The 27000-nt window shown below is 49.7% G+C and overlaps 1 protein-coding gene across 1 annotated transcript in view; it reads left to right on the top strand.

Annotated features, from left to right (window-relative positions):
* The window catches only part of kif15 (kinesin family member 15), an 83421-nt gene that overhangs the window by 7200 nt on the left and 49221 nt on the right, over window positions 1-27000 (top strand). Inside the window, exons 3-12 of the mRNA XM_078430030.1 lie at window positions 930-1116; window positions 5021-5097; window positions 6547-6584; window positions 9615-9715; window positions 12067-12246; window positions 14258-14467; window positions 16429-16554; window positions 19384-19506; window positions 21714-21837; window positions 24123-24223. Coding sequence (XP_078286156.1) covers window positions 930-1116; window positions 5021-5097; window positions 6547-6584; window positions 9615-9715; window positions 12067-12246; window positions 14258-14467; window positions 16429-16554; window positions 19384-19506; window positions 21714-21837; window positions 24123-24223 — 1267 coding nt within the window. The remainder of the gene's footprint in view (window positions 1-929; window positions 1117-5020; window positions 5098-6546; window positions 6585-9614; window positions 9716-12066; window positions 12247-14257; window positions 14468-16428; window positions 16555-19383; window positions 19507-21713; window positions 21838-24122; window positions 24224-27000) is intronic.

Here is a 27000-nt window from a genome sequence, read left to right as displayed (position 1 = left end):
TAGTGGGGATGGAACCCGGGTCTCCGGCGCTGCATTCGCTGTAAGGCAGCAACTCTACCGCTGCGCCACCGTGACCGCCCAATATGAGAAGCATTGATATGGTATTGTCGACCATATTAATGCTCCTCATATCATCCTCAGTTTACTACATGCTGGTGAAGGCAAAATCTAGGGTAGCATTTATATCAAGAGGACTGGAATACACAAACGTAATGCTGAGGCTCTACAAGGTGCTGGTCAGGCCGCATTTAGAGTACTGTGAGCAAATCTGGGCCCCATATTTGAGGAAGGATGTGCTGGCTCTGGAGAGGGTCCAAAGGAGATTTAGAAGAATGATCCCAGGAATGAGTGGGTTAACATATGATGAACGTTTGTCGGCACTGGGCCTGCACTCGCTGGAGTCTAGAAGGATGAGGGGGGACCTCATTGAAACTTACAGAATAGTGAGCGGCCTGGATAGAGTGGATGTGGAGAGGATGTTTCCACTAGTGGGAGAGTCTAGGACCAGAGGGCACAGCCTCAGAATTAAAGGGTGCTCTTTTAGAAAGGAGGCGAGGAGGAATCAGAGGGTGGTGAATCTGTGGAATTCTTTGCCACATGGGGCTGTGGAGGCCAAGCCAGTGTATAATTTTATGGCAGAAATGGACAAGTGAATGAATGAGTTTATTGACCAAGTATAGTGGTACTCACCACTCTTCTCTATGTCAGTGAGACATGGACTGTCTACAGCAGACATGCCAAACAGCTCAACCACTTTCACTTGAGCTGCCTACGCAGACTCCTTCACATCAGGTGGCAGGACAAAATCCCTGACACAGAGGTCTTGCAACGGGCCGGAATTTGTTTTGGGAGTGTGGTCGTGCCTGTTGATGCATTGTGGCTGGCGCTGTGTAATGTGCATGGTGTGTGACTAGAGCTTTGTCGTGCAGTGTGGACGGTGACTCCATCAAGGTCTATGTCAGGGTGCGGCCACTGGAGAAGAGCCCTGGACTGTGTTGTGCTGGAGACCAGGGGCTGTGTTTGACCGTTACCTCCCCGAACACCATCCGCTTCTGTTCAAAGCCAGAACCAAAAGTCTTCACGTACGACCATGTGGCTGACATGGACACCACCCAGGTACCGTGCTCAAGCTAAACTTGGACCTTTACACTGAATGCCCATCTAAGCAATGTTTACATTTTCTAAAGGAATCAACTGCTCTAAACCGAAGATCGACACAAAACGCTGGAGTAACTCAGCGAGTCAGGCAACATCTCTGGAGAGAAGGAATAGTTGACGTTTCACAGAGTGCTGGAGTAACTCAGCGGGTCAGGCAGCATCTGTGGATAGAAGGAATATTTAACGTTTCGGTCGAGACCCACCTTCAGATGTGTGCCTCGTTGTCACCTTCCCCTAGCTAACAATGATCAGTTCTACATTTACGCCCTTCGTCCCCTTTGATCTCTCAGTTTCACACCTTACCCTTCCTTATCTCTCCCTCTCCCCTGACTCGGTCTGAAGAAGGGTCTTGACCTGAAACATCGTATTAGAAATGCAGGGGTCAAATGAAGGCGATTTAATAATGACATAGCACATTTTGGTGGTAGAATAAATGGCAGTTAGTTGATGTTTTTATAATAGACAATAGGTGCAGGAGGAGGCCATTCGGCCCTTCGAGCCAGCACCGCCATTCAATGTGATCATGGCTGATCATTCTCAATCAGTATCCTTAATCCGCTATCCTTAAGAGCTCTATCTAGCTCTCTCTTAAATGCATTCAGAGAATTGGCCTCCACTGCCTTCTGAGGCAGAGAATTCCACAGATTCACAACTCTGACTGAAAAAGTTTTTCCTCATCTCCGTTGTAAATGGCCTACCCCTTATTCTAAAACTGTGGCCCCTGGAGTCCCCCAACATTGGGAACATGTTTCCTGCCTCTAACGTGTCCAACCCCTTAATAATCATATATGTTTCAATAAGATCCCCTCTCATCCTTCTAAATTCCTGTGTATACAAGCCTAGTCGCTCCAGTCTTTCAACATACGACAGTCCCGCCATTCCGGGAATTAACCTAATAAACCTACGCTGCACGCCCTCAATAGCAAGAATATCCTTCCTCAAATTTGGAGACCAAAACTGCACACAGTACTCCAGGTGCGGTCTCACCAGGGCCCTGTACAACTGCAGAAGGACCTCTTTGGTCCTATACTCAACTCCCCTTGTTATGAAGGCCAACATTCCATTGGCTTTCTTCACTGCCTGCTGTACCTGCATGCTTCCTTTCAGTGACTGATGCACTAGGACACCCAGATCTCGTTGTACGTCCCCTTTTCCTAACTTGACACCATTCAGATAATAATCTGCCTTCTTATTCTTGCCACCAAAGTGGATAACCTCACACTTATCCACATTAAACTGCATCTGCCATGCATCCGCCCACTCACACAACCTGTCCAAGTCACCCTGCAACCTCATAGCATCTTCCTCACTGTTCACACTGCCACCCAGCTTTGTATCATCTGCAAATTTGCGTAAATACCAGCAGGTAAACGAGCACCTGGAGGCTCAGGGACTTCTCTTTCAGTTTCGTTTATTGTCACGTCTGCCGAGGTACAGTGAAAAGCTTTTGTTGCGTGCTAACCAGTCAGCAGAAAGACAGTACATGATTACAATCGAGTCATTTACAGTGTACAGATACATGATAAGGGAATAATGTTTAGTGCAAGGTAAAGCCAGCAAAGTCTGATCAAAGATAGTCCGAGGGTCACCAGACAGAACAGACAGAATAGATTTTATTGTCATTCGTTTTACCGAACGAAATTAATTTGCCAGCAGTACAAAAAAACAAAAAAAACACAAGACACACGACCCCAACACAAACATCCATCACAGTGACTCCAAACACCCCCTCACTGTGATGGAAGGCAACAAAACTTCCTCTCTCTTCCCCCATGCCCCTCCCACGGACAGACAGCTCGACCCCTACCGAGGCGACCGACCCGCACAGCCCCCGCAAGGAGATGGAAAGACCTCGTGGCCGAGCCGCACCGGGCGATGGTAAGTCCCGCGGCCAAGCCGGGCGATGTTAAGTCCCGCAGCCGAACCGCACCGGGCGATGGAAGGCCCGGCGGCTGAACCGCACCGGGCGATGGTATGTCCCGCGGCCGCACCGGGCGATGGTAGGCCCCGCGGCCGAGCTGCACCGGGCGATGGAAGGCCCCGCGGCTGAACCGCACCGGGCGATGGAAGGCCCACGGCCGAACCGCACCGGGCGATGGAAGGCCCCGCGGCCGAGCCGCACCGGCGATGGAAGGCCCTGCGGCCGAGCCGCACCGGCGATGGAAGGCCCCGCGGCCGCACCGGGCGATGGAAGGCCCCGCGGCCGCACCGGGCGATGGAAGGCCCCGCGGCCGCACCGGGCGATGGTAAGTCCCGCGGCCGAGCCGCAACGGCGATGGTAAGTCCCGTGGCCGAGCTTCGCCCCGAGGAAGAGACCTAAAAAAAGAAAGATTTCCCCCACCCCCCACACATACACAGCCAAAAACAAACCACCCCAACACCAACACACAAACAAAAAAGGAAAAAGGACAAACAGACTGCCAGCGAGCCGCAGCCGTTAGGCGCCGCCACACGTGACCACACATGAGGTAGATAGTAGTTCTGGTTGTTCTAGTAGTTCTGCTCCCTGGTTGTATTAGGATAGAAACATAAACAATAGGTGCAGGATTGGCCATTCGGCCCTTCGAGCCTGCACCGCCATTCATAATGATCATGGCTGATCATCCAACTCAGTAACCTGTACCTGCCTTCTCTCCATACCCCCTAATCCCTTTAGCCACAAGGGCCACATCTAACTCCCTCTTAAATATAGCCAATGAACTGGCCTCAACTACTTTCTGTGGCAGAGAATTCCACAGACTCACCACTCTCTGTGTGAAGAAATGTTTTCTCATCTCGGTCCTAAAAGACTTCCCCCTTATCCTTAAGCTGTGACCCTTGGTTCTGGACTTCCCCAACGTCGGGAACAATCTTCCCACATCTAGCCTCTCCAACCCCTTAAGAATTTTATATGTTTCAATAAGATCCCCCCCTCAGTCCTCTAAATTCCAGCGAGTACAAGCCCAGTCTATCCAGTCTTTCTTCATATGAAAGTCCTGCCATCCCAGGGATCAATCTGGTGAACCTTCTCTGTACTCCCTCTAAGGCTAGAATGTCTTTCCTCAGATTAGGAGACCAAAACTGTACACAATACTCCAGGTGTGGTCTCACCAAGGCCCTGTACAACTGCAGCAGAACCTCCCTGCTCCTATACTCAAATCCTCTTGCTATGAATGCTAACATACCATTTGCTTTCTTCACTGCCTGCTGCACCTGCACGCTTGCTTTCAATGACTGGTGCACCATGACACTCAGATCACGTTGCATCTCCCCTTTTCCTAATTGGCCACCATTCAGGTAATACTCTGCTTTCCTGTTCTTGCCGCCAAAGTGGATAACCTCACATTTATCCACGTTATATTGCATCTGCCATGCATTTGCCCATTCTCCTAATCTATCCAAGTCACTCTGCAGCCTCCTAGCATCCTCCTCGCAGCTAACTGATTCAGTTGCCTGATAACAGCTGGGAAGAAACTGTCCCTGAATCTGGAGGTGTGCGTTTTCACACTTCTGTACCTCTTGCCCGATGGGAAGGGGAGAAGAGGGAGTGGCTGGGGTGAGACTGGTCCTTGATTATGCTGCTGGCCTTGCAGCGCGAGGTATAAATGGAGTCAATTGAAGGATCAGTCTGAAGAAGGGTCTCGACCAGAAACGTCACCTATTCCTTCTCTCCAGAGATGCTGGCCGTCCCGCTGAGTTACTCCAGCTTTTTGTGTCTATCAGTGGCAGGGAGGTTGGTTTGTGTGATGGTCTGGGCTGCTGGCCTTGCCGAGGCAGCGTGAGGTGTAGATGGAGTAAATGGCAGGGAGGTTGGTTTGTGATGGTCTGGGCTGCGTCCACAATTGGCTGCTGATGTGAATGTCTCCTGTCCTCCACGTTGCAGGAAGCCGTGTTCTCAGCTGTGGGACGGGGCATCATCGAGTCTTGCATGAACGGGTACAATGGGACCATCTTTGCATAGTAAGTCATTGTTTAAATTCCATTTTAAATGTGGTCGTTGTACCGGCCTCGAACAGTTCCTCTGGCAGCTCGTTCCATTTACCCACCTACCATTGTGTGGAAAGTGTTCCCATTGAGTCTGAAGAAGGGTCCGGAACCGAAATGTCACCGATTCCTTCTCCCCAGACCCGCTGAGTTCTCTCCTGACTTCTCTCCTGACCCGCTGAGTTACTTCAGCATTTTGTGTCTACCTTCGATTTGAACCAGCTTCTGCAGTTTCTTCCTACCCTTTGAGTACCTATTGCATCTCTCCTTACCCCTCCCTATCTGCTCTAGATCTGGATTTCACCTACTCTGGGTAAAGGTCGGTGGCTTTTCCCCTGATCAATGCACCTCATGGTTTTATAAACTTCATAAAGTCACTCCTATGCTCAAGTTCTAGCCTATCCAACCCAACCACTCTTTATAAACTCAAGTCCTCCAGTTGTGGTGAATCTTTTTTTTGCACACTTTCAGTGGAATGTTATGTCTAATGAAATCATTGGTACCCATGTAGTAGGCAGTATATTTTCATAAAGTTGTATCTAACAGAAAACAAAAGTTGGATACTGCTTAGTGTGACTGTCGGCTAATTCTGCTGTGAAGTCAGAGAACTGGTGGGCAGATTACTGCTGCCATCTCTCCATGATATCATGCAATAAAGTCTCTTGAAGCAAACCTGCAAAGTCTCTGCTTTTCAATCCCCTTTAATTTACCTCTAAATTAATTTCTTCCACACTTTCCAATTTAATGACATCCTTCCCGAAGGAGTGCAATCAGAACTGTGCACGATTCCGCACAGTCACGCTGCACAGAAACTCGCCCCTCGCCACTTGTCCGCACTGACCCACATGCCCCACTTTCTCCACGTTTGGTCCACGTCCCTCTAAACCTGCCCTATCCGTGCACCTGTCTAAATGTCTTTTAAATGCGGTGATAGTACCTGCCTCAGCTGCCCCCTCTGGCAGCCCGTTCCGTACAACCCCCATCCTCTGGCAGCCCGTTCCGTACAACCCCCATCCTCTGGCAGCCCGTTCCGTACAACCCCCATCCTCTGGCAGCCCGTTCCGTACAACCCCCATCCTCTGGCAGCCCGTTCCGTACAACCCCCATCCTCTGGCAGCCCGTTCCGTACAACCCCCATCCTCTGGCAGCCCGTTCCGTACAACCCCCATCCTCTGGTCTTACCAACAGTGAACCGGCACAGACCTACTTGAACTTTATACTGTTTTAAACTGTTTCTAATTTGTTCCACTGGGTTGTATAAATGTATACTGATTAGCTAATTAATTTATTGCATCGGATGGCAGGCGCATTCCCAATCTCGTTGTACCCCTGTACAATGACACTAAAGATATATTGTATTGTAAATAAAGATTGTCTTCGCTCAACATTAGGAGAAATGTACTAAAAAATGTTTCTTTTCCTTAGTGGACAAACTGGCTCTGGGAAAACATTTACAATGTTGGGTAAGTACACAAACACATGATATATATGAAAGCTTTCAAGTTGTAAAGAATGCATGTGCTTTTGTCATGTATCTTAGAGTTTGAGGTCCAGCAAGGATGTGTTCTCAGCCCCCTGGTTTAGTTTTTAGTTTAGAGATACAGCGCGTGCCGTATCTCGGCCCACCAGGTCCACGCCGACCAGAGATCCCCCCACATTAACACTACCCCAGATGCACTAGGGACAATTTTACATTTATACCAAGCTAATTAACCTACAAACCTGTACGTCTTTGGAGTGTGGGAGGAAACCGGAGCACCCGGAGAAAACCCACGCAGGTCACGGGGAGAACGTACAAACTCCGTACAGACAGCGCCCGTAGTCAGGATGGAACCCGGGCCTGCTGAGGTTTAGACGTGATCGACAGGCCGGTAAATGAGGAGAGGGCATCGCAAGAAAACCATTGCTGCACACGTGGAAGGTCCTGCCACCGTGGAACTTGGAAACAAGGAAGTGGTGACCACTTTACTTGGTTTGTCTCTATAACATCTTATCGAGACGTATAAAATTATAAAAGGACTGGTCATGCTAGATGCAGGAAAAATGTTCCCAATGTTGGGGGAGTCCAGAACCAGGGGCCACAGTCTAAGAATAAAGGGGAGGCCATTTAAAACTGAGGTGAAAAGGAGCTTTTTCACCCAGAGAGTTGTGAATCTGTGGGATTCTCTGCCACAGAGGGCAGTGGAGGCCAATTCACTGGAAGAATTTAAAAGAGAGTTAGATAGAGCTCTGGGGGCTAGTGGAATCAAGGGATATGGGGAGAAGGCAGGCACAGGTTACTGATTGTGGACGATCAGCCATGATCACAATGAATGGTGGTGCTGGTTCGAAGGGCCGAATGGCCTCCTGCTCCTATTTTCTATGTTTTTATGTTTCTATTACAAGCCCCTAACTGTGCGCCGGAGATATAGACACATTCTACGGGGTTATATTTCTGGGGAATTTTAATTTCTCCAATATTGACACGGTGGAGCAGCTGGTAGAGCCGATGCCTCACAGCGCCAGAGACCTGGGTTCGAGCCTGACCTTGGGTGCTGTCTGTGTGGAGTTTACCCGTTCTCCCTGTGGCCTCCTGTGTTTCGTCTCGGTGCTCCGGTTTCCTCTCTCTTCCCCAAGATGTGCAGGTTTGTAGGTTACTCCCCCCTCTGTAAAATCACCTCAACCTCTAATGTGTCGGGAGTGGATGAGAAAGTGGGATAACATAGAACTAGTGTGAACAGGCGATGGATGGTCGGTGTGGACTCAGTGTGGTGAACTGTTTCTATTCTGTATCTCTGAACTAAACTAAAATACAGTAAATGGGAAGTAGACACAAAATGCTGGAGTAACTCAGCGGGACAGGCAGCATCTCGGGAGAGAAGGAATGGGTGACGTTTCAGGTCGAGGCCCTTCTTCAAACTTCTTACAGACAGCACCCGTAGATCCAACCCGGGTCTGTGGCGCTGAGAGGCACCAACTCTACCCGCTGAGCCAGTGTGCTGCCCTCTAATGATCCTTCTGCAGTAATGCCAGTTGTGGTTGTACACACACACATGCTCTGTGGTGTCATAATCTCAGTACATTCCCTGGAGTTCAGTCGCCTGTTCCTGCCGCACTGTGTTCCGTTTGGGCAGAAGTAGAGTTGCTTCCTCACAGCGCCGGAGACTCGGGTTTGGTCCTGACTACGGGCGCAGTTTGTACGTTCTCCCCGTGACCCGCGTGGGGTTTCTCAGGGTAGCTCCGGTTTACTCCCACACTCCAAAGACGTACAGGCATGTTGGTGAATTGGCTTCTGTGTAAATGTAAATTGTCCCTAGTGTGTGTAGGATAGTGTTAGTGTGCGGGGATCGCTGGTCGGTGCGGACTCGGTGGGGAAGGGCCTGTTTCCGCGCTGCATCTCTAAACTCAGCCATGATCACATTGAACGGCGGTGCTGGCTCGAAGGGCCGAATGGCCTCCTCCTGCACCTATTGTCTTGTCTAAACTATACAACGTTGCTTCCCAGCCACCTCCCGCTGCAGTTACACGGAGATAGTTGGCGATGATCAATGGGTTTCTCGGAACGGAACCCCACCGGAAGCTGAGGATCGCGTGAACTTTCCAGCCTTCAGACCTGAACAGCCGTTGAAAATAAAACTGATCGTGGCTCCCTAGTATTCTGACGTGTACAAACCTGCTCCATTCACTGATATTTTTAAATCGTAACCCCAATCTCGTGTTTTTCTGCAGGCATGTGCATTTTACGTGTTTACGTAGATTTCCACGTTTTTAAAATCCATTTTCCACACTTTTTGCCTGATTTCCGCCAAATTCGTGTTTACCAATGGAGAAATCGGATCGGGAAAAAAAAGAAAATAAACGATGTACAGACTTCTAATGAACACTAGGGTTCCGCTAGAGGTAGCTAGGGGTTCTGTGAGAAATCCCCTGCGCCCTGGAAGTCTCCCCGAAAATGTGGCACCTCGTCTGAGAAAGACAGCCAATCTCCACCTCATTGGGACTTCCATGGCTGATCGGTGGGTTGAATTTGCAACCTGTGGCCGGGGCTGTGGAACTCCAGCCCAGCTGGAGCCGGCACATCTATCGCCATCGCCCAGCGACTTCCTTGGCTGGCTGGATAAACCAGCAAAGCTCTGGAACCAAGAGTGCCAGAAAATCAGTGATGGAACTGTAATGAATAAATATTAAATTTAAATGCAAGATTATAGAACTAAATTAATTAAGACAGGGTTAAAATATAAAACACAGCAGAAAAGCCAATTACCACCTTTCTGGGCTGATTATCAATTAATGTGCGAATTTACTTCAATGGTATTAGTGTACAGTGACATATTCACATTATTTAGTAATGTCCGTTTTTATGTTGAAATGCACTAAAAGAGGCTCGAATTTGGTCATTTTGTGTGTAAATGTTCCATTTTTTGACCCCCGCTGTACAACTCGAGCAAGCGCTCGGCTCATTTCCTCTTTTTGACCTCATTCGCGTGCCTGGTTCTGTCAACGTGTGTCCACAGGGCCCTCTGAGGAGACTGACAACCGCACTCACAACCTGAGAGGAATAATCCCACGCAGCCTTGAATACCTCTTCTACCTGATCAATCGCGAAAAGGAAAAGGTATTCTTTCTTTATACTGCCTAGTTATTCATCTTCCTGTATAAATAATCACAATGTGGCAGATTATAATTAACACAAAGTAGTTCACACAATGGATTGAGTGTGATTTGTATTAATAATTACATTGCAGATGAATGCCTGGTTAATCTACTCTGAAGAATGTTAGTCCCACAGCACGGAAACAGGGGTTGTACCACTTGTCCACGCGACCCAGGTGCCCCACCTACATTAGTCCCATTTGCCAGCGTTTGGCCCATGTCCCTGTACCATATGTAGGGAAGAACTGCAGATGCTGGTTTAAAACAATCTTCCCTCTAAACCGTTCTTGTGGCATCTACCCGTCCCAAATATTGTTATAGTCCCTGCCACAACAGGTACTACAACAGGGCGGTCACGGTGGCGCAGCGGTAGAGTTGCTGCCTTACAGCAAATGCAGCGCCGGAGACCCGGATTCCATCCCGACTACGGGCGCTGTCTGTACGGAGTTTGCACGTTCTCCCCGTGACCTCTGTGGGTTTGCTCAGAGATCTTCGGTTTCCTCCCACGCTCCAAAGACGTGCACGTTTATAGGTTAATTGGCTTGGTAAATGTAAAAATTGTCCCTAGTGTGTGTAGGATAGTGTTAATGTGCGGGGATCGCTGGGCGGCACGGATCCAGTGGGCCGAAGGGCCTGTTTCCGCGCTGTATCTCTAAACAACTACCTCCTCTGAGAAACATTGCCCCTCGGGTTCCTATTGCATCTTTCCCCTCTCTACTTCGTGTAAAAATCTCTGTTCATTCACATTCTCCATTCCCCTCATGATCTTGTACACCTCTGTAAGATCTCCCCTCATCTTCCTGCGCTCCATGGAATAGAGTCCCAGCCTACTCAACCTCTCCCTGTAGCTCACGCCCTCGAGTCCTAGCAACATCCTTGTAAATCTTCTCTGCACCCTTTCCAGCTTGACAACATCTTTCCTACAAGGAAGATGAGTTTTGTTCAAGGCAGAGCTATGGTCTGACATCAGTGTCCTTGTTCTCCAGGTAACAAGGGATGAGCGCAGGGCCAGTATTGTGTTTCCATGTTACCTCCCTTCAGCAATCATGTTGGCCAACAAGGGAACCCCACAAACCACCTGAAGGGTGACCCTCCCACCTGAGGACCACCCCCTCCCTGAGAATACCCCCCCTCCCCCCACCTGAGAATCCCCTCCTCCCCCCACCTGAGGACCACCCCCTCCCTGAGAATACCCCCCCTCCCCCCACCTGAGAATCCCCTCCTCCCCCCCCACCTGATGACCCCCTCCTCCCCCCCACCTGATGACCCCCTCCCCCCACCTGAGAATCACCCCCTCCCTGAGAATACCCCCCCTCCCCCCCACCTGATGACCCCCTCCCCACCACCTGAGAATCACCCCCTCCCCTCCTCCTCCCCCACTTCCCGAGAATACCCCCATCTCCCCCACCTGAGGATGACCTTCTCACCTCCTCCTCCTCCCCCTGAGGATGAACCCCCCCTACCTGAGGGTGACCCTCCCCTCCACTTGAGCATGACCCCCACCCTCGCATGACCCATCCCCCCCCCCCCCCTTGTTGTGGTGTGAATGACAGACTTGCGTTGAGGGTGACTGAGGCACGTTTGGTCACAACGTGGCTCACAGCGTTCTAGTCACGGGTAACACGGCTCACACTGTCTAACCACGGGTAACACGGCTCACACTGTTCTGGTCATGGGTAACAGGGCTCACACTGTCTAACCACGGGTAACACGGCTCACAGCGTTCTAGTCACGGGTAACTCGGCTCACACTGTCTAACCACGGGTAACACGGCTCACACTGTTCTGGTCATGGGTAACGGCTCACACTGTCTAACCACGGGTAACACGGCTCACAGCGTTCTAGTCACGGGTAACACGGCTCACACTGTCTAACCACGGGTAACACGGCTCACACTGTCTAACCACGGGTAACACGGCTCACACTGTTCTGGTCATGGGTAACAGGGCTCACACTGTCTAACCACGGGTAACACGGCTCACAGCGTTCTGGTCATGGGTAACACGGCTCACACTGTCTAACCACGGGTAACACGGCTCACACTGTCTAACCACGGGTAACACGGCTCACAGCGTTCTAGTCACGGGTAACACGGCTCACACTTCTGGTCATGGGTAACACGGCTCACACTGTCTAACCACGGGTAACACGGCTCACACTGTTCTGGTCACGGGTAACACGGCTCACACTGTCTAACCATGGGTAACACGGCTCACACTGTCTAACCATGGGTAACACGGCTCACACTGTCTAACCACGGTTGTGTGGATTGTCGACCACTTGCTAACGTTTCAAACCCGTGTCCATTTCTAGGCTGGAGAAGGCAAGAGGTTTCTCTGCAAATGCTCCTTCATTGAGATTTACAACGAACAAATATTTGACCTTCTGGACCCGGCATCATCGGGTCTGTTTCTACGCGAGAACATAAAGACGGGTGTCTTTGTCGAAGGAGTGATTGAGCAGGTGGTGACGTCAGCAGCTGAAGCCTACCAGGTAGGTTTATACATTAACCTTGCTGTGATACAGACCAGTACATGTATGTTTAGTACTGGTCATGTTCTCAAGTGATAGAAGCAGAATTAGACCATTCGGCCCATCAAGTCTACTCCGCCATTCAATCATGGCTGTTCTATCTCTCTCTCGGACTACTGTATCTTTACTGGACTTTATCTTGCACTAAACATTATTCCCTTTATCCTGCATCTGTACACTGTGGATGGCCTGATTTCTAATCATGTATAGTCTTTTTGCTGACTGGAGAGACGCAACAAAAAGCGTTTCAAAGAAACATAGAAACATAGGCAATATGTGCAGGAGGAGGCCATTCGGCCCTTGGAGCCAGCACCACCATTCATTGTGATCATGGCTGATCGTCCACAATCAGTAACCCGTGCCTGCCTTCTCCCCATATCCCTTGATTCCACTAGCCCCTAGAGCTCTATCTAACTCTCTCTTAAATCCATCCAGTGAATTGGCCTCCACTGCCCTCTGTGGCAGAGAATTCCACAAATTCACAGCTCTCTGGGTTAAAAAGTTCCTTCACACCTCAGTTTTAAATGGCCTCCCCTTTATTCTAAGACTGTGGCCCCTGGTTCTGGACTCCCCCAACATTGGGAACATTTTTCCTGCATCTAGCTTGTCCAGTCCTTTTATAATTTTATATGTCTCTATAAGATCCCCTCTCATCCTTCTAAACTCCAGTGAATACAAGCCCAGTCTTTTCGATCTTTCCTCATATGTCAGTCCCGCCATCCCAGGGATCAATCTCGTTTCACTGTACCTCGGTACACATGAAAATAATAAAGGGCGGCACAGTGGTGCAATGGTAGATTTGCTGCCTTACAGCACTTGCAGCTCCGGAGATCCGGGTTCCATCCCGACTACGGGTGCTGTCTGTACAGAGTTTGTGACCTGCGTGGGTTTTCTTCCAAGATTTTCGGTTTCCTCCCACACTCCAAAGACGTGAAGGTTTGTAATTGGTTTGGTTCACGTGTAAATAATAATAATAATAATAATAATATTCATTTATCGTCATTGCAACGAGTACAACGAAATTAAAAAATAGCCAATCCTGACGGTGCGTACAAACATATATGCAATAAATGCAAAAACAAATAAATACATAAATACAATTATATTAAGTACAAGATTTTTTAACGGTGTTGCCTAGTGCAAAGGTAGTGTTCAGTTCTCGTATGGCCCTGGGGTAAAAACTGTTCTTAAGTCTGTTTGTTCGGGATTTGATCGACCTGAAACGTCGACCAGAGGGCAGATGAACAAACAGACGGTGGCCGGGGTGGGATGGATCTTTTATTATTTTGCCTGCTCTACTGAGGCAGCGTAGGCTGAACAGGTGCTCCAGGGAGGGCAGTGAGCAGCCGATGATCTTCTGGGCCGTCGTGATGACCCTCTGAAGGGCCTTCCTGTCCTTTTCTGAGCAGCTGGCATACCATGTGGTTATACAGTATGCCAGCACACTCTCGATGGAGCAGCGATAGAAGGACAACATGAGCTTCTCCTGCAGGTTGGTTTTCCTGAGGATCCTCAGGAAGTGGAGTCTCTGCTGTGCCTTCTTTACTGTGGTGATGGTGTTGGTAGACCAGGTAAGATCCTCTGCGATGTGCGTACCCAGGAACCTGAAAGCTGGTACCCTTTCCACACAGACCCCATTGATGTAGAGTGGGTCGTAATCTCCACTGGTTTTTCTAAAGTCAATTATAAGTTCCTTTGTTTTGGAGGAGTTCAGGACCAGATTGTTCACTGAACACCATGCTGCCAGCCTTTGGATTTCATCCCTATAGGCTGTCTCATCTCCTTCTGAGATGAGTCCAACCACAGTCCCTGGTGTGTGTAGGATAGTGTTAGTATGCGGGGATCTCTGGTCGGCATGGATCCAGTGGGCCGAAGGGCCTGTTTCCACGCTGTACCTCAAAACTAAACTAAACTAGACTCTGGGGTTGGTGGTGTGGGTAAAAGTGAATAATTTTGATGAATTTCCCCACAGGTTCTGTCGGTGGGATGGCGGAACAGAAGTGTTGCTTCCACCTCCATGAACCGAGAGTCTTCGCGATCCCACGCCGTCTTTGCACTTGCCATCGAGTCCAAGGAAAAGACCAGCGCCCTGGTCAATATCCGAACCTCACGGTTAAACCTGGTTGATTTAGCAGGATCTGAACGGCAGAAAGATTCGCAAGCTGAAGGGCAACGACTAAAGGTAAATGCTGTCCTGTGCCTGATCCTCATTATTGTTTTCCATCATTATGGGCAGTGCAGCGGTAGAACTCTGCCTCACAGCGCCAGAGACCCGGGTTCCACCCAGACTGCCAGTGCTGTCTGCAGCGGTAGAACTCTGCCTCACAGCGCCAGAGGCCCGGGCTGCACCCAGACTGCCAGTGCGGTCTGTGTGGAGTTTGCACGTTATCCCCGTGACCTGCGTGGGTTTTCTTCCAAGATTTTCGGTTTCCTCCCACACTCCAAAGACGTGCAGGTTTGTCGGTTAATTGGCTTGGGATAAATGTAAATTGTGTAGGGTAGTGTAGAGAAAGCAGGGACTCTGCAGAAAGACTTGGACAGGTTGGGAGAGTGGGCAGAGAAGTGGCAGATGGAATATAGTGGAGTCATGCATTTTGGTCGTAGGAATAAAGGTGTAGACTATTTTCTGAATGGAGAAAAAATCCAGAAATCGGAGGTGCAAAGGGACTTGGGAGTGCTGGTGTAGGATTCCCAAACTGTGAATCTGCAAGTGAATCGGTAATAAAGAAAGCAAATGCAATGCTAGCATTTATTTTGAGAGGTCTTGTATACAAACAGTGATGTAATGCTGAGGCTCTATAAGGCACTGGTAAGACCGTGTTTAAATCTATTGATCTAAATCTATCCATTTTACTGTCTAAATGATTTTAAACATTGTACTTGCCTCGACCACTGTCTGGGAAAACCGGATCTTCAGGTCCACTTGAAGTCTTTTCCCCATCAACTTAAATTTGTCCTCTCGTTTTGGAGTCCTCTACACTGGGGGGGAAATAAGACTGACTTTATCTATCCCCCTCATTACCTAAACCTCTACAGTCGGCACCATCGAAGGTATCACAAAATACTGGAGTAACTCAGCGGGTCAGGCAGCATCTCAGGAGAGAAGGAATGGGTGACGTTTCGGGTCAAGACCCTTCTTCAGTCTGAAGAATTGTCTCGACCCGAAACATCACCCATTCCCTCTCTCCTGAGATGCTGCCTGACCCGCTGAGTTACTCCAGCATTTTGTGTCTACCTTTGGTTTATACCGTTTAGAGTACAGTGTTCAGTCTGGGCACCATGTTGTAGGAAAGACGTTGTCTAGCTGGAAAGGGTACAGAGAGGATTTACGAGGATGTTGCCAGGATTCGAGGGTCTGAGATATCGAGTGAGGTTGAGTAGACTGGGACTTTATTCCATGGAGCACAGGAAGATGAGGGGTGATTTTATAGAGGTGTAAATAATCATGAGAGGAATAGATTGGGTAGATGCAGTCTCTTGCCCAGAATAGGGGAATCGAGGAAGAGGACAATAGGTGCAGGAGGAGGCCATTCGGCCCTTCGAGCCAGCACCGCCATTCACCGTGATCATTGCTGATCATCTACAATCAGTACCCCGTTCCTGCCCTCTCCCCATACCCCCTGACTCTGCTATCTTTAAGAGCTCTATCTAACTCTCTTGAATGCATCCAGAGAATTGGTCTCCACTGCCTTCTGAGGCAGAGAATTCCACAGATTCACACTCTCTGACTGAAAATGTTTTTCCTCATCTCCGTTCTAAATGGCCGACCCCTTATTCTTAAACTGTAGGGTGGGATGTAGGTGTCCTTGTCCACAGAAGGCGTGGAGGCCAAGTTAATGGATATGTTTAGGACAGAGTTTGACAGATTGTTGATCAGTACGGGTGTCAGGGGTTATGGGGACATGGGGTTGGGAGGTTGGGCTGAGAGGGCCAGTTCCTGTGCTGGATTGTTCTGTGAAAGTGGAGCTGAGACCACGATCTGATCATGTTGAATATCTGATCAAACAAGGGAGGAGTGGAGGCGACCGGCCCCATTCTGTATGATGTGCTTTATTGTTGTGAAGTATTCAGCACTAAAGACGATGTTGTTGTGGTTCTTGTCCGGTGGGTTTCGGTGCTTTGATGCTGTTCTGTTTTGTGCAGGAGGCGAGCAACATAAACCGTTCCCTGAGCTGCCTGGGACACGTCATCATGGGGCTCGGCGACATGGCCAATGGCAAGAGTCGCCACATTTCCTACAGAGATTCCAAGCTGACCTTCCTGCTGCGGGTAATTACATATCGTCAGCCCTTTAACAAATAGATGTGAAGGGTCTCGTCCTGAAACGTCACCTATCCATGTTCACCACAGATGCTGCCTGACCCGCTGAGTTACTCCAGCATTTTGCATGGGGACTTTACTGCTGGGCTGCTCGATGCGTCCCTCATCAGAGTTTAGCTGTGAAATAAACAGTCAGTTTCATGTAGGTTGTGCAGAGGGATTCCCACAGTTCCATGTAGAGTTGATGATGTTTGCTGGATGAGTCCTAAATGGCCATTGTAACATCAACAATATGGCATATCTGCTGAATGCCCTGGAGCAGTGGTGAACACTGCCCAGTTCATCACCAGCTCCGACCTCCCCACCATCGAAGGGAATTACAGGAATTGTTGCCTCAGATACGCAGCCAGCATCAGCAGAGACCCACACCACCCTGGCCACACTCTCACTGACCCACACCACCCTGGCCACACTCTCACTGACCCACACCACCCTGGCCACACTCTCACTGACCCACACCACCCTGGCCACACTCTCTGACCCACACCACCCTGGCCACACTCTCACTGACCCACACCACCCTGGCCACACTCTCACTGACCCACACCACCCTGGCCACACTCTCACTGACCCACACTCTCACTGACCCACACCACCCTGGCCACACTCTCACTGACCCACACCACCCTGGCCACACTCTCACTGACCCACACTCTCACTGATCCACACCACCCTGGCCACACTCTCACTGACCCACACCACCCTGGCCACACTCACTGACCCACACTCTCACTGACCCACACCACCCTGGCCACACTCTCACTGACCCACACCACCCTGGCCACACTCTCACTGACCCACACCACCCTGGCCACACTCTCACTGACCCACACCACCCTGGCCACACTCTCACTGACCCACACCACCCTGGCCACACTCTCACTGACCCACACCACCCTGGCCACACTCTCACTGACCCACACCACCCTGGCCACACTCTCACTGACCCACACCACCCTGGCCACACTCTCACTGACCCACACCACCCTGGCCACACTCTCACTGACCCACACCACCCTGGCCACACTCTCACTGACCCACACCACCCTGGCCACACTCTCACTGACCCACACCACCCTGGCCACACTCTCATCTCACCCCTGCCATGGGGAAGAAGGTGCAGGAGCCTGAAAACTGTAAGGTCCAGGTTGAGGAACAGCTCCTTCCTGCAGCCATCAGGCTGTTAAACACCACAACCTCAAATAATCTCTGAACTACATAGATTTGGGGGCATTGGTTTTGTCTTTTTAGAAACATAGAAAAAATAGGTGCAGGAGTGGGCCATTCGGCCCTTCGAGCCAGCACTGCCATTCAATATGATCATGGCTGATCATCTAAAGTCAGTACCTGGTTCCTGCTTTTCCCCCATATCTCTTGATTCCCTTAGCCCTAAGAGCTAAATCTAACTCTCTTGAAAACATCCAGTGAATCGGCCTCCACTGCCTTCTGTGGCAGAGAATTCCACAGATTCACAACTCTCTGGGTGAAAAAAGTTTTTCCTCATCTCAGTCCTAAATGGCCTACCCCTTATTGTTAATCTGTCACATCTGTGGAGTCATTTAAGTTCCTTGGAACCATCATCTCCAGGGACCTTAAATGGGGGGGCCACCATCGACTCCACAGTCAAAATGGCCCAACAGAGGATGTACTTCCTGCGGCAACTGAGGAAACACAATCTGCCGCAGGCAATAATGGTCCAATTCTATACTGCTATCATTGAGTCCGTCCTCACCTTCTCCATCATGGTCTGGTTTGGCTCAACCACCAAGCACCACATCCGGAGGCTGCAACGGATCGTTCGCACAGCTGAGAAGGTTGTTGGCTGCAACCTTCCCCCCATTGACCAACTGTACACTGCAAGGGCCAGGAAGCGAGCGGGCAAGATCATCTCTGACCCCTCTCACCCTGGCCACAAACTCTTTGAAGCACTTCCCTCTGGAAGGCGACTCCGGACTGTCAAAGCAGCCACAGCCAGACATAAAACAGCTTTTTTCCACGAGTGATAGATCTACTCAATAACCAAAGTCTGTAGTCTCTTTTTTGCTCTGGTTTATTTTCACCCACATGTTTAGACCGTAATGTTGTATCCTTATTGTTTTGATGTGTTTATGCTTTATTCTTAATTGTTAACTGTATGTTTGTGTTGTCATTTGTGAGCGGAGCACCAAGGCACATTCCTTGTACCTGCACATACTTGGCCAATAAACCATTCATTCATTAAGCAGTGACCCCTGGTTCTGGTCTCTCCGACATCAGGAACATTTTTCCTGCCTCTAGCCTGTCTGATCCTCTTAAGATTTTATATGTTTCTATAAGGTCCCCTCTCATCCTTCTAAATTCCAGTGAAAGCAAGCCTAGAATTTAGAAGGATGAGATTTTGCACTATTATTGTTTGTGTGTGTGTGTGTGTGTGTGTGTGTGTAAACATTTCATCGTTTATTATCCTGTTTACAGTGTACCATGTTTACATGTTCTGTTGTAGGAATGTCGTTGTTCTATCTGGGACATAGAAACATCGAAAATAGGTGCAGGAGTAGGCCATTCGGCCCTTCGAGCCTGCACCGCCATTCAATGTGATCATGGCTGATCATCCAACTCAGTAGCCCGTACCTGCCTTCTCTCCATACCCCCTGATCCCTTTAGCCACAAGGGCCACATCTAACTCTATGACAATAGACATGACATATGACAATAAACCGCTCTTGCCTGTTGAAATGAGTTGCTGTTTACAGTTATGTCATCGCTGTCTTTTGAGTGAATGGGTTGATTTTGTTGCAGGACTCTCTTGGTGGGAATGCGAAGACCTACATCATTGCCAACGTGCACCCGGGGTCAAAGTGTTTTGGTGAAACACTCTCCACTCTGCAGTTTGCCCGTCGGGCCAAGTTGATCAAAAATAAAGTGAGTTTAATTCGGATTATTTTAAGGTAACTCCAAGATCCCTCTGCAGTACGGTCGCCAACTGTCCCGTATTAGCCGGGACATCCTGTATTTTGGGCTAAATTGGTTTGTCCCGTACGGGACCGCCCTTGTCCCGTATTAGGCCCGGCGCTGTAGGCCCGGACACTGTAGCCCGGGGGTTGCTATAGTCCCGGATATTGTAGGCCCGGGCGCTGCCTAACGGAGGTTGACGTAGCAACCCGCCTCCTGGCCCAGGCGGCCGCCATTGGTGGAGCGGGAGCACGTGGCCGCTGGCTGGGTGAGGTCACGTGGGGCGCGGGGCGGTGACGTCACCTTGTCCCGTGTTTGGGAGTGAGATAGTTGGCAACCCTAGTTTGTACATCAGTGCTGTTCAGGGTCTTGCAATGAACTGTGTACTTTGCCCTCCCGAGGTGCAACACCTCACACATGCTTGGGTTAATTAAGCACCAGCTGCCATTTCTCTGCCCCTGTCTGTAAATGATCTATGTCCCGCTGTATCTTCTGACAGCCTCACAGGATACAGTTCCTCACTATCCACACTCCACTAATCACAGACCTCCGGCCTCAACATCCCTCTTCCACCTCTATCATCTCCATTAGTCTGTTTTAGGCAGATTTCAGCTGGGGGATAATTCACTGTCACATCCTTTAGTTTAGTTTAGACATACAGCGCAGGTACAGGCCCACCGAGTCCGCGCCGACCAGCGATCCCCGCACATTAACACTACCATACACGCTATCATTTACGCATACACCAAGCCAATTAATCACAAACCTGCACATCTTTGGAATGTGGGTGGAAACCAAAGATCTCGGAGAAAACCCACGCAGGTCACGGGGAGAACGTGCAAACTCCGTACAGACGGCACCCGTAGTCAGGATGGAACCCTGGTCTCTGGTGCTGTAAGGCAGCAGCTCTACCCGCTGCACCACCGTGCCACACCATCTGAAATAGAAGCAGATGAGAGCTTGGTTTGAGCTGCCACTTGTCTGTGGTGATTTCACACTGTACAAGTGGCACGTGCAGTGTTCCAGTGTCCTGCAGGCCAAGGCTGCTGGTAATCATTGACTGGATCATGAGTAGGATGGGGGGGAATCTTATCCCCCCTACCTTTTCCTTAAAAATTATCTTTGGAGATGCTGTGGTGTGTTAACACCGCTCAATGTCTTTAATTTAAATATGTTTAACTTCTTAATTTAATATTAATTTAAACTGTTTTCTAAATAAGTTGAACATGGGACAGTTCAGCACAGGAACAGGCCCTTCGGCCCACAATGTCTGTGCTGAACATGATGCTGAGACAAACTTGCCTGCATGTGAACCATATCCCTCCATTCTCTGCGTGTTCCAGATACCCATCACACCTGGCAGTGTGTTCCAGATACCCATCACACCTGGCAGTGTGTTCCAGATACCCATCACACCTGGCAGTGTGTTCCAGATACCCATCACACCTGGCAGTGTGTTCCAGATACCCATCACACCTGGCAGTGTGTTCCAGATACCCATCACACCTGGCAGTGTGTTCCAGATACCCATCACACCTGGCAGTGTGTTCCAGATACCCATCACACCTGGCAGTGTGTTCCAGATACCCATCACACCTGGCAGTGTGTTCCAGATACCCATCACACCTGGCAGTGTGTTCCAGATACCCATCACACCTGGCAGTGTGTTCCAGATACCCATCACACCTGGCAGTGTGTTCCAGATACCCATCACACCTGGCAGTGTGTTCCAGATCCCATCATAACTTTAAATAACTTGCCCTGCATATCTCCTTGAAACTTTGCCTCTCTCTTGACTTGCGCCAAATTAACTATTGCCACTCTTGTACAAACACTTTAAAATAGTTGCTCCATTTCGATTATCGATCTGTTGCTACCAGACTGTTGCTATGAAGTGTAGGAAAAAAACGACAGATGCTGGTTCAAATCGAAGGTAGACACAAAATGCTGGAGTAACTCAGTGGGTCAGGCAGCTTCTCAGGAGAGAAGGAATGGGTGACGTTTCGTGTCGAGACCCTTCTTCAGACTGACCCTCGGGTGTACAAGAAACATCACCCATTCCTTCTCTCCCAAGATGCTGCCTGACCCGCTGAGTTACTCCAGCATTAATCTGTTGCTACCAGGCTGTTGCTATGACGTGTTGTGGTGGAAGGTGTTCATTCGCGTTTTGTTTCTAGGCTGTGATAAACGAAGATACTCAAGGAAATGTCCAACACCTCCAGGCTGAAATTAAGAAGTTGAAAGAACAGATCTGTGAGCTGTCCAAGGGACAAATACTGCAAGAGGTCGAGCCCAGGCCAGGTAAGGCACCCAGCCAAAGCTTCAGGTGTCTGAGTAATATCTGGTATCAATCCACCCTCCACTGTAATTGTGAGGTTTAACAGTGAGGAGAATACCAGCCACCACATACGTGGAACCCAACAACAGACACGTGGGCCTTTTCCCCACGTCCTTACTGACCGGCAAAAACTAGATGGAATTCAGTAGTGGAGGACAAGAGGATGTGTGAAAAGCTAAGACACCATGGGCTGATTTAATCTGACAAATACCAATGGAATTGAGCGAGGAACAGCCAGAGAAATACAGAGTAGGAGAAAAACTGCAGATGCTGGTTTAAATCGAAGGTAAACACAAAATGCTGGAGTAACTCAGTGGGTCAGGCAGCATCTCTGGAGTGAAGGAATGCGTGATGTTTCGGGTCTCGATCCCAAACGTCACGCATTCCTTCTCTCCTGAGGTGCTGCCTGACCCGTTGAGTTACTCCAACATTTTGTCCCCACCAGAGAAACACAGAATTGGGTTTGTTCTCACGTGTACCGGAATATAGTGACTAGCTCGATTTTTGCATGCTATCCATTCAAATCAGATAATACTATGCAGAATGTCATGCAGCTTTATGTGACCAGCGTTGGTGTGGCCACGTTTGGAGTATTGCGTACAGTTCCCATCGCCCCATCACAGCAAGGCTTTGGAGTGCAGACGATGCTTGGGTTAAAGGGTGTTAGTTACAGGGAGAGGTTGGAGAGGAGGTTTACCAGAACGCTGCCTGGATTAGAGGGGTCCAGCTACAGGGAGAGGTTGGATTAGAGGGTTCCAGCTACAGGGAGAGTTTGGATAGGCTTGAATTGTTTTCTATGGAACAAAAGAGAGAAATGCATTAACTTGTGGGGTAGCTGGAACCAATTTCTGAGAATGGAAATATCAAAGACAAGGCGTAGCTGTGGGGTGAGAGGGGCAAAGTTTAAAGGTGGTGTGGGGCATGTTTATTGCAGAGGGTGGGGTGCCTGGAACGTGCTGGCGGGGGAGGTAGTTGAGACGTGTGTTGGTGGCATTCATTTAAAAGTTGTACTTGGGCCTGTGAGACCACACCTGGAGTATTGTGTGCAATTTTGGTCTCCTAATTTGAGGCAGGACATTGTTGTTATTGAGGGAGTGCAGCGTAGGTTCACGAGGTTAATTCTCGGGATGGTGGGACTGACATCTGATGAAAGAATGGGTCGACTGGGCTTGTATTCACTGGAATTTAGAAGAATGAGAGGGGATCTTATAGAAACATTTTTAAGGGATTGGGCAGGATAGATGCAGGAAAAATGTTCCCGATGTTGGGGGAGTCCAGAACCAGGGGTCCCAGTTTAAGAATAAGGGGTAGGCCATTTAGGATTGAGATGAGGAAAAACTTTTTCGCCCAGAGAGTTGTGAATCTGTGGAATTCTCTGCCACAGAGGGCAGTGGAGGCCAATTCACTGGATGTTTTCAAGCGAGAGTTAGATTTAGGTCTTACGTCTAACGGAATCAAGGGATACGGGGAAAAGCAGGAACGGGGTAATGATTTTGGATGATCAGCCATGATCACATTGAATGGTGGTGCTGGCTCGAAGGGCCGAATGGCCTTCTCCTGCACCTATTTTCTGTTTCTATGTATGTTTCTACGTATTTGGATCGGCATATGGGTATGCAGGGAATGAAGGGATATGGGTTATGTACAGGTAAGAGTTGTTCTTGCCTTCATGTTTGTCACAGACATTGTGGGCCGAATGGCCTGTTCCTGTGCTACACAGGTCTATGTTCATAGACTGCAAGGTTCTAGATGCTGAGCCAAACCTGAGCTTATTTTTGGGTCTAAGGAAATGGCTTTGTGTTGAGGAAGAGTTTGCTTCATCTATTATACACTAAAACTCTCGTTTGTTTGTTCCTGAACTACAGCCAAAACGTACATGATAGTGCGACAATTTTAGGCCCAACTTACTCACCGTCGTCCCTTTGGTGCTAATGGAACAAGTTTCATTGAAATCGGTGTCATATTTTGAAAGTTATTCACATTTTAAAGTTTAAATCTATCTCATAGGGAGGGGAGGAGGGAAGGGAGGGAAGGGGGGAGAGGGGAGTAGGGAGGATAAGGGGGGAGGATAAGGGGAGGGGGGAGGATAAGGGGAGGGGGGAGGATAAGGGGAGGGGGAAGGAGAGGGTGCTGCACCAATGCAGGAGAGTTTTGGGCCCAATGGATCCACTTGGTCTAGTGTGAATTAAAAGTGCTTTTCCAAATGCCAGTGCAGACAGTGTAATGACACGTCTTTCCTGCCTGCTAGATGCCGAGCCTGTGAATGGACGTGGTGTTGATGGTGGTGACTGGAAGGATCGCTTTCTGCAAGCTATGCTTCTCTGGGAAACGAGTGAAAGTCAAAACCAGGTGAGAATCCATCCAGGACACTGTTGTAGGGTCTGGTTGATTCCAGCGATCTTCACACACCCTCAGGTGGTGACTGCATGGAATGAGCAGCCAGCACACCAATGCCTCGACTTCCTTACAAGGCTTAGGAAGTTCGACATGTCCCCCACAACTCTCACCAACTTCTACAGATGCTCCATAGCAAGCATTTATCAGCATTTATCAGGATCCATCACAGCTCCATCCAAGAACGCAAGAAATCGCAGAGAATTGTGGACGCAGCCCAGACCATCACACAAACCAACCTCCCTTCCACTGACTCCATCTACACCTCACGCTGCCTCGGTAAGGCCAGCAGCATAATCAAGGACCAGTCTCACCCCGGCCACTCCCTCTTCTCCCCTCTCCCATCGGGCAAGAGGTACAGAAGTGTGAAAACGCACACCTCCAGATTCAGGAACAGTTTCTTCCCAGCTGTTATCAGGCAACTGAACCATCCCACCACAACCAGAGAGCAGTGCTGAACTACTATCCACCTCATTAGTGACCCTCGGACTATCTTTGATTGGACTTTGCTGGCTTTACCTTGCACTAAACGTTATTCCCTTATCATGTATCTGTACACTGTAAATGACTCGATTATAATCATGTTTTGTCTTCCTGCTGACTGATTAGCACGCAACAAAAGCTTTTCGCTGTACCTCAGCACACATGACAATAAACTAAACTGTAACTAACTGTAACAGTTGAGACATGTGCTGTACTAGCGTTTAAAAGACACTTGGACAGGTATGTAGATGGGATGGGTTTAGAGGGATATGGCACCAGCTTGGATGGGGCATCTTGGGCAGAGCTGTTCCCAAGCTGACCTGTGATCATCATCATCAGTGGTCACTGGAGGCGAGTGTGACTGTCCTCTCCATTGGGTGGGACGCCTGTGCGTGACTTTGTTTAACGTGGGGAGACTGGTGCACAGACAGCCACCACACGGTCCTTGACAGATCTGGGTCAGGATCCAGTGGCGTGGAGTCCAAGACGACCGGGGACCCTTTCCTGCTGCAGCCTTCATCCATCCGCCTTCCCAGCCGTTGTGACGCTCCACTAAAGTCAGCTGCCATCCTCCCTCCCTCCGCCTGTTCCACCGTTGGGGTCTTGGTTGGATCGCTCTTTGTCAGGGACCTCCCTCCCCCTCGACCTTACCCCCATGGGTGACCCTACCAGGAGCCTAGCTCCATACCCAAGGAAACGTTGACCTTGGGAGAAACATGTGGGGGGGCTGTCTGGTGGTGGGCTGTGAGGTCATTATTCCCCTTGTGGAGAGAGGCTGGGAACCGGTGATAAATATCCTCACTGCTCCATGGGTTTACCTGTTGGACCTTAGACTATAGAGACACAGCATGGAAACAGGCCCTTGGTCGCACCGACCACCGACCAGCGATCGCCGGACACTAACACTATCCGATGCACCAGGGGCAATTTGCAATTTTTACCAAAGCCAATTAAATTACAAACCTGTACGTGTGAGAGGAAACCGGAGCACCCGGAGAAAACCCACGCGGTCACGGGGAGAACGTACAAACTCCGTACAGAAACTCACCACCAATTTCCATCCTGCACACAAATTCACTAGGACCATCTCTAACATTTCCCTACTGTTTTACGATCTCACCGTCTCCATCACAGGAGACAGACTATTGACCGACATCTACTACAAACCTACTGACTCCCACAGCTATCTAGACCACACCCCACCCTGCTTCCTGTAAAGACTCTATCCCCCTACTCCCAATTCCTCCGTCTACGCCGCATCTGCGCCCAGGATGAGGTGTTTCACACTAGGGCATCAGAGATGTACTCATTCTTTAGGAAACGGGGCTTCCCCTCTTCCATTATAGATGAGGCTCTCACTAGGGTCTCTTCTACATCCCGCAGCTCCGCTCTTGCTCCCCCTCCCCCCACTCGCAACAAGGACAGAATCCCCCTCGTTCTCACCTTCCACCCCACCAGCCAACGTATCCAACAAATCATCCGCCAACATTTTCGTCACCTACAATGGGACCCCACCACTGGCCACATCTTCCCATCCCCTCCCCTTTCTGCGTTCCGCAGAGACCGTTCCCTCCGTAACTCCCTGGTCAACTCGTCCCTTCCCAACCAAACCACCCCCTCCCCGGGTACTTTCCCTTGCAACCGCACGAGATGCAACACCTGTCCCTTTACCTCCCCCCTCAACTCCATCCAAGGACCCAAACAGTCTTTCCAGGTGAGACAGAGGTTCACCTGCACCTGCTCCAACCTCATCTATTGTATCCGCTGTTCCTGGTGTCAACTTCTCTACGTCGGCGAGACCAAACGCAGGCTCGGTGATCGTTTTGCTGAACACCTGCGCTCAGTCCGCCTTAACCAACCTGATCTCCCGGTGGCTGAGCACTTCAACTCCCACTCCCACACTGACCTTTCTGTCCTGGGCCTCCTCCATTGTCAGAGTGAGTGAGGCCCAGCGCAAATTGGAAGAACAGCACCTCATATTTCGCTTGGGTAGTTTACACCCCAGTGGTATGAACATTGACTTCTCTAACTTCAAATAGCCCTTGCTTTCCCTCTCTCTCTCCATCCCCTCCCCTTCCCAGTTCTCCCACCAGTCTTACTCTCTCCGACTACATTCTATCTTTTTCCCGCCCCCTCTCCTGACATCAGTCTGAAGAAGGGTCTCAACCCGAAACGTCGCCCATTCCTTCTATCCACAGATGCTGCCTGACCCGCTGAGTTACTCCAACACTCTGAAACGTCACCTATCC

Source organism: Rhinoraja longicauda, chromosome 2 (assembly GCF_053455715.1).
Source record: "Rhinoraja longicauda isolate Sanriku21f chromosome 2, sRhiLon1.1, whole genome shotgun sequence".
Classification (NCBI taxonomy): Eukaryota; Metazoa; Chordata; class Chondrichthyes; order Rajiformes; family Arhynchobatidae; genus Rhinoraja; species Rhinoraja longicauda.
The sequence above is the reverse complement of the archived record's forward strand: the minus strand, read 5'-3'. Positions and strand labels throughout refer to the sequence as shown.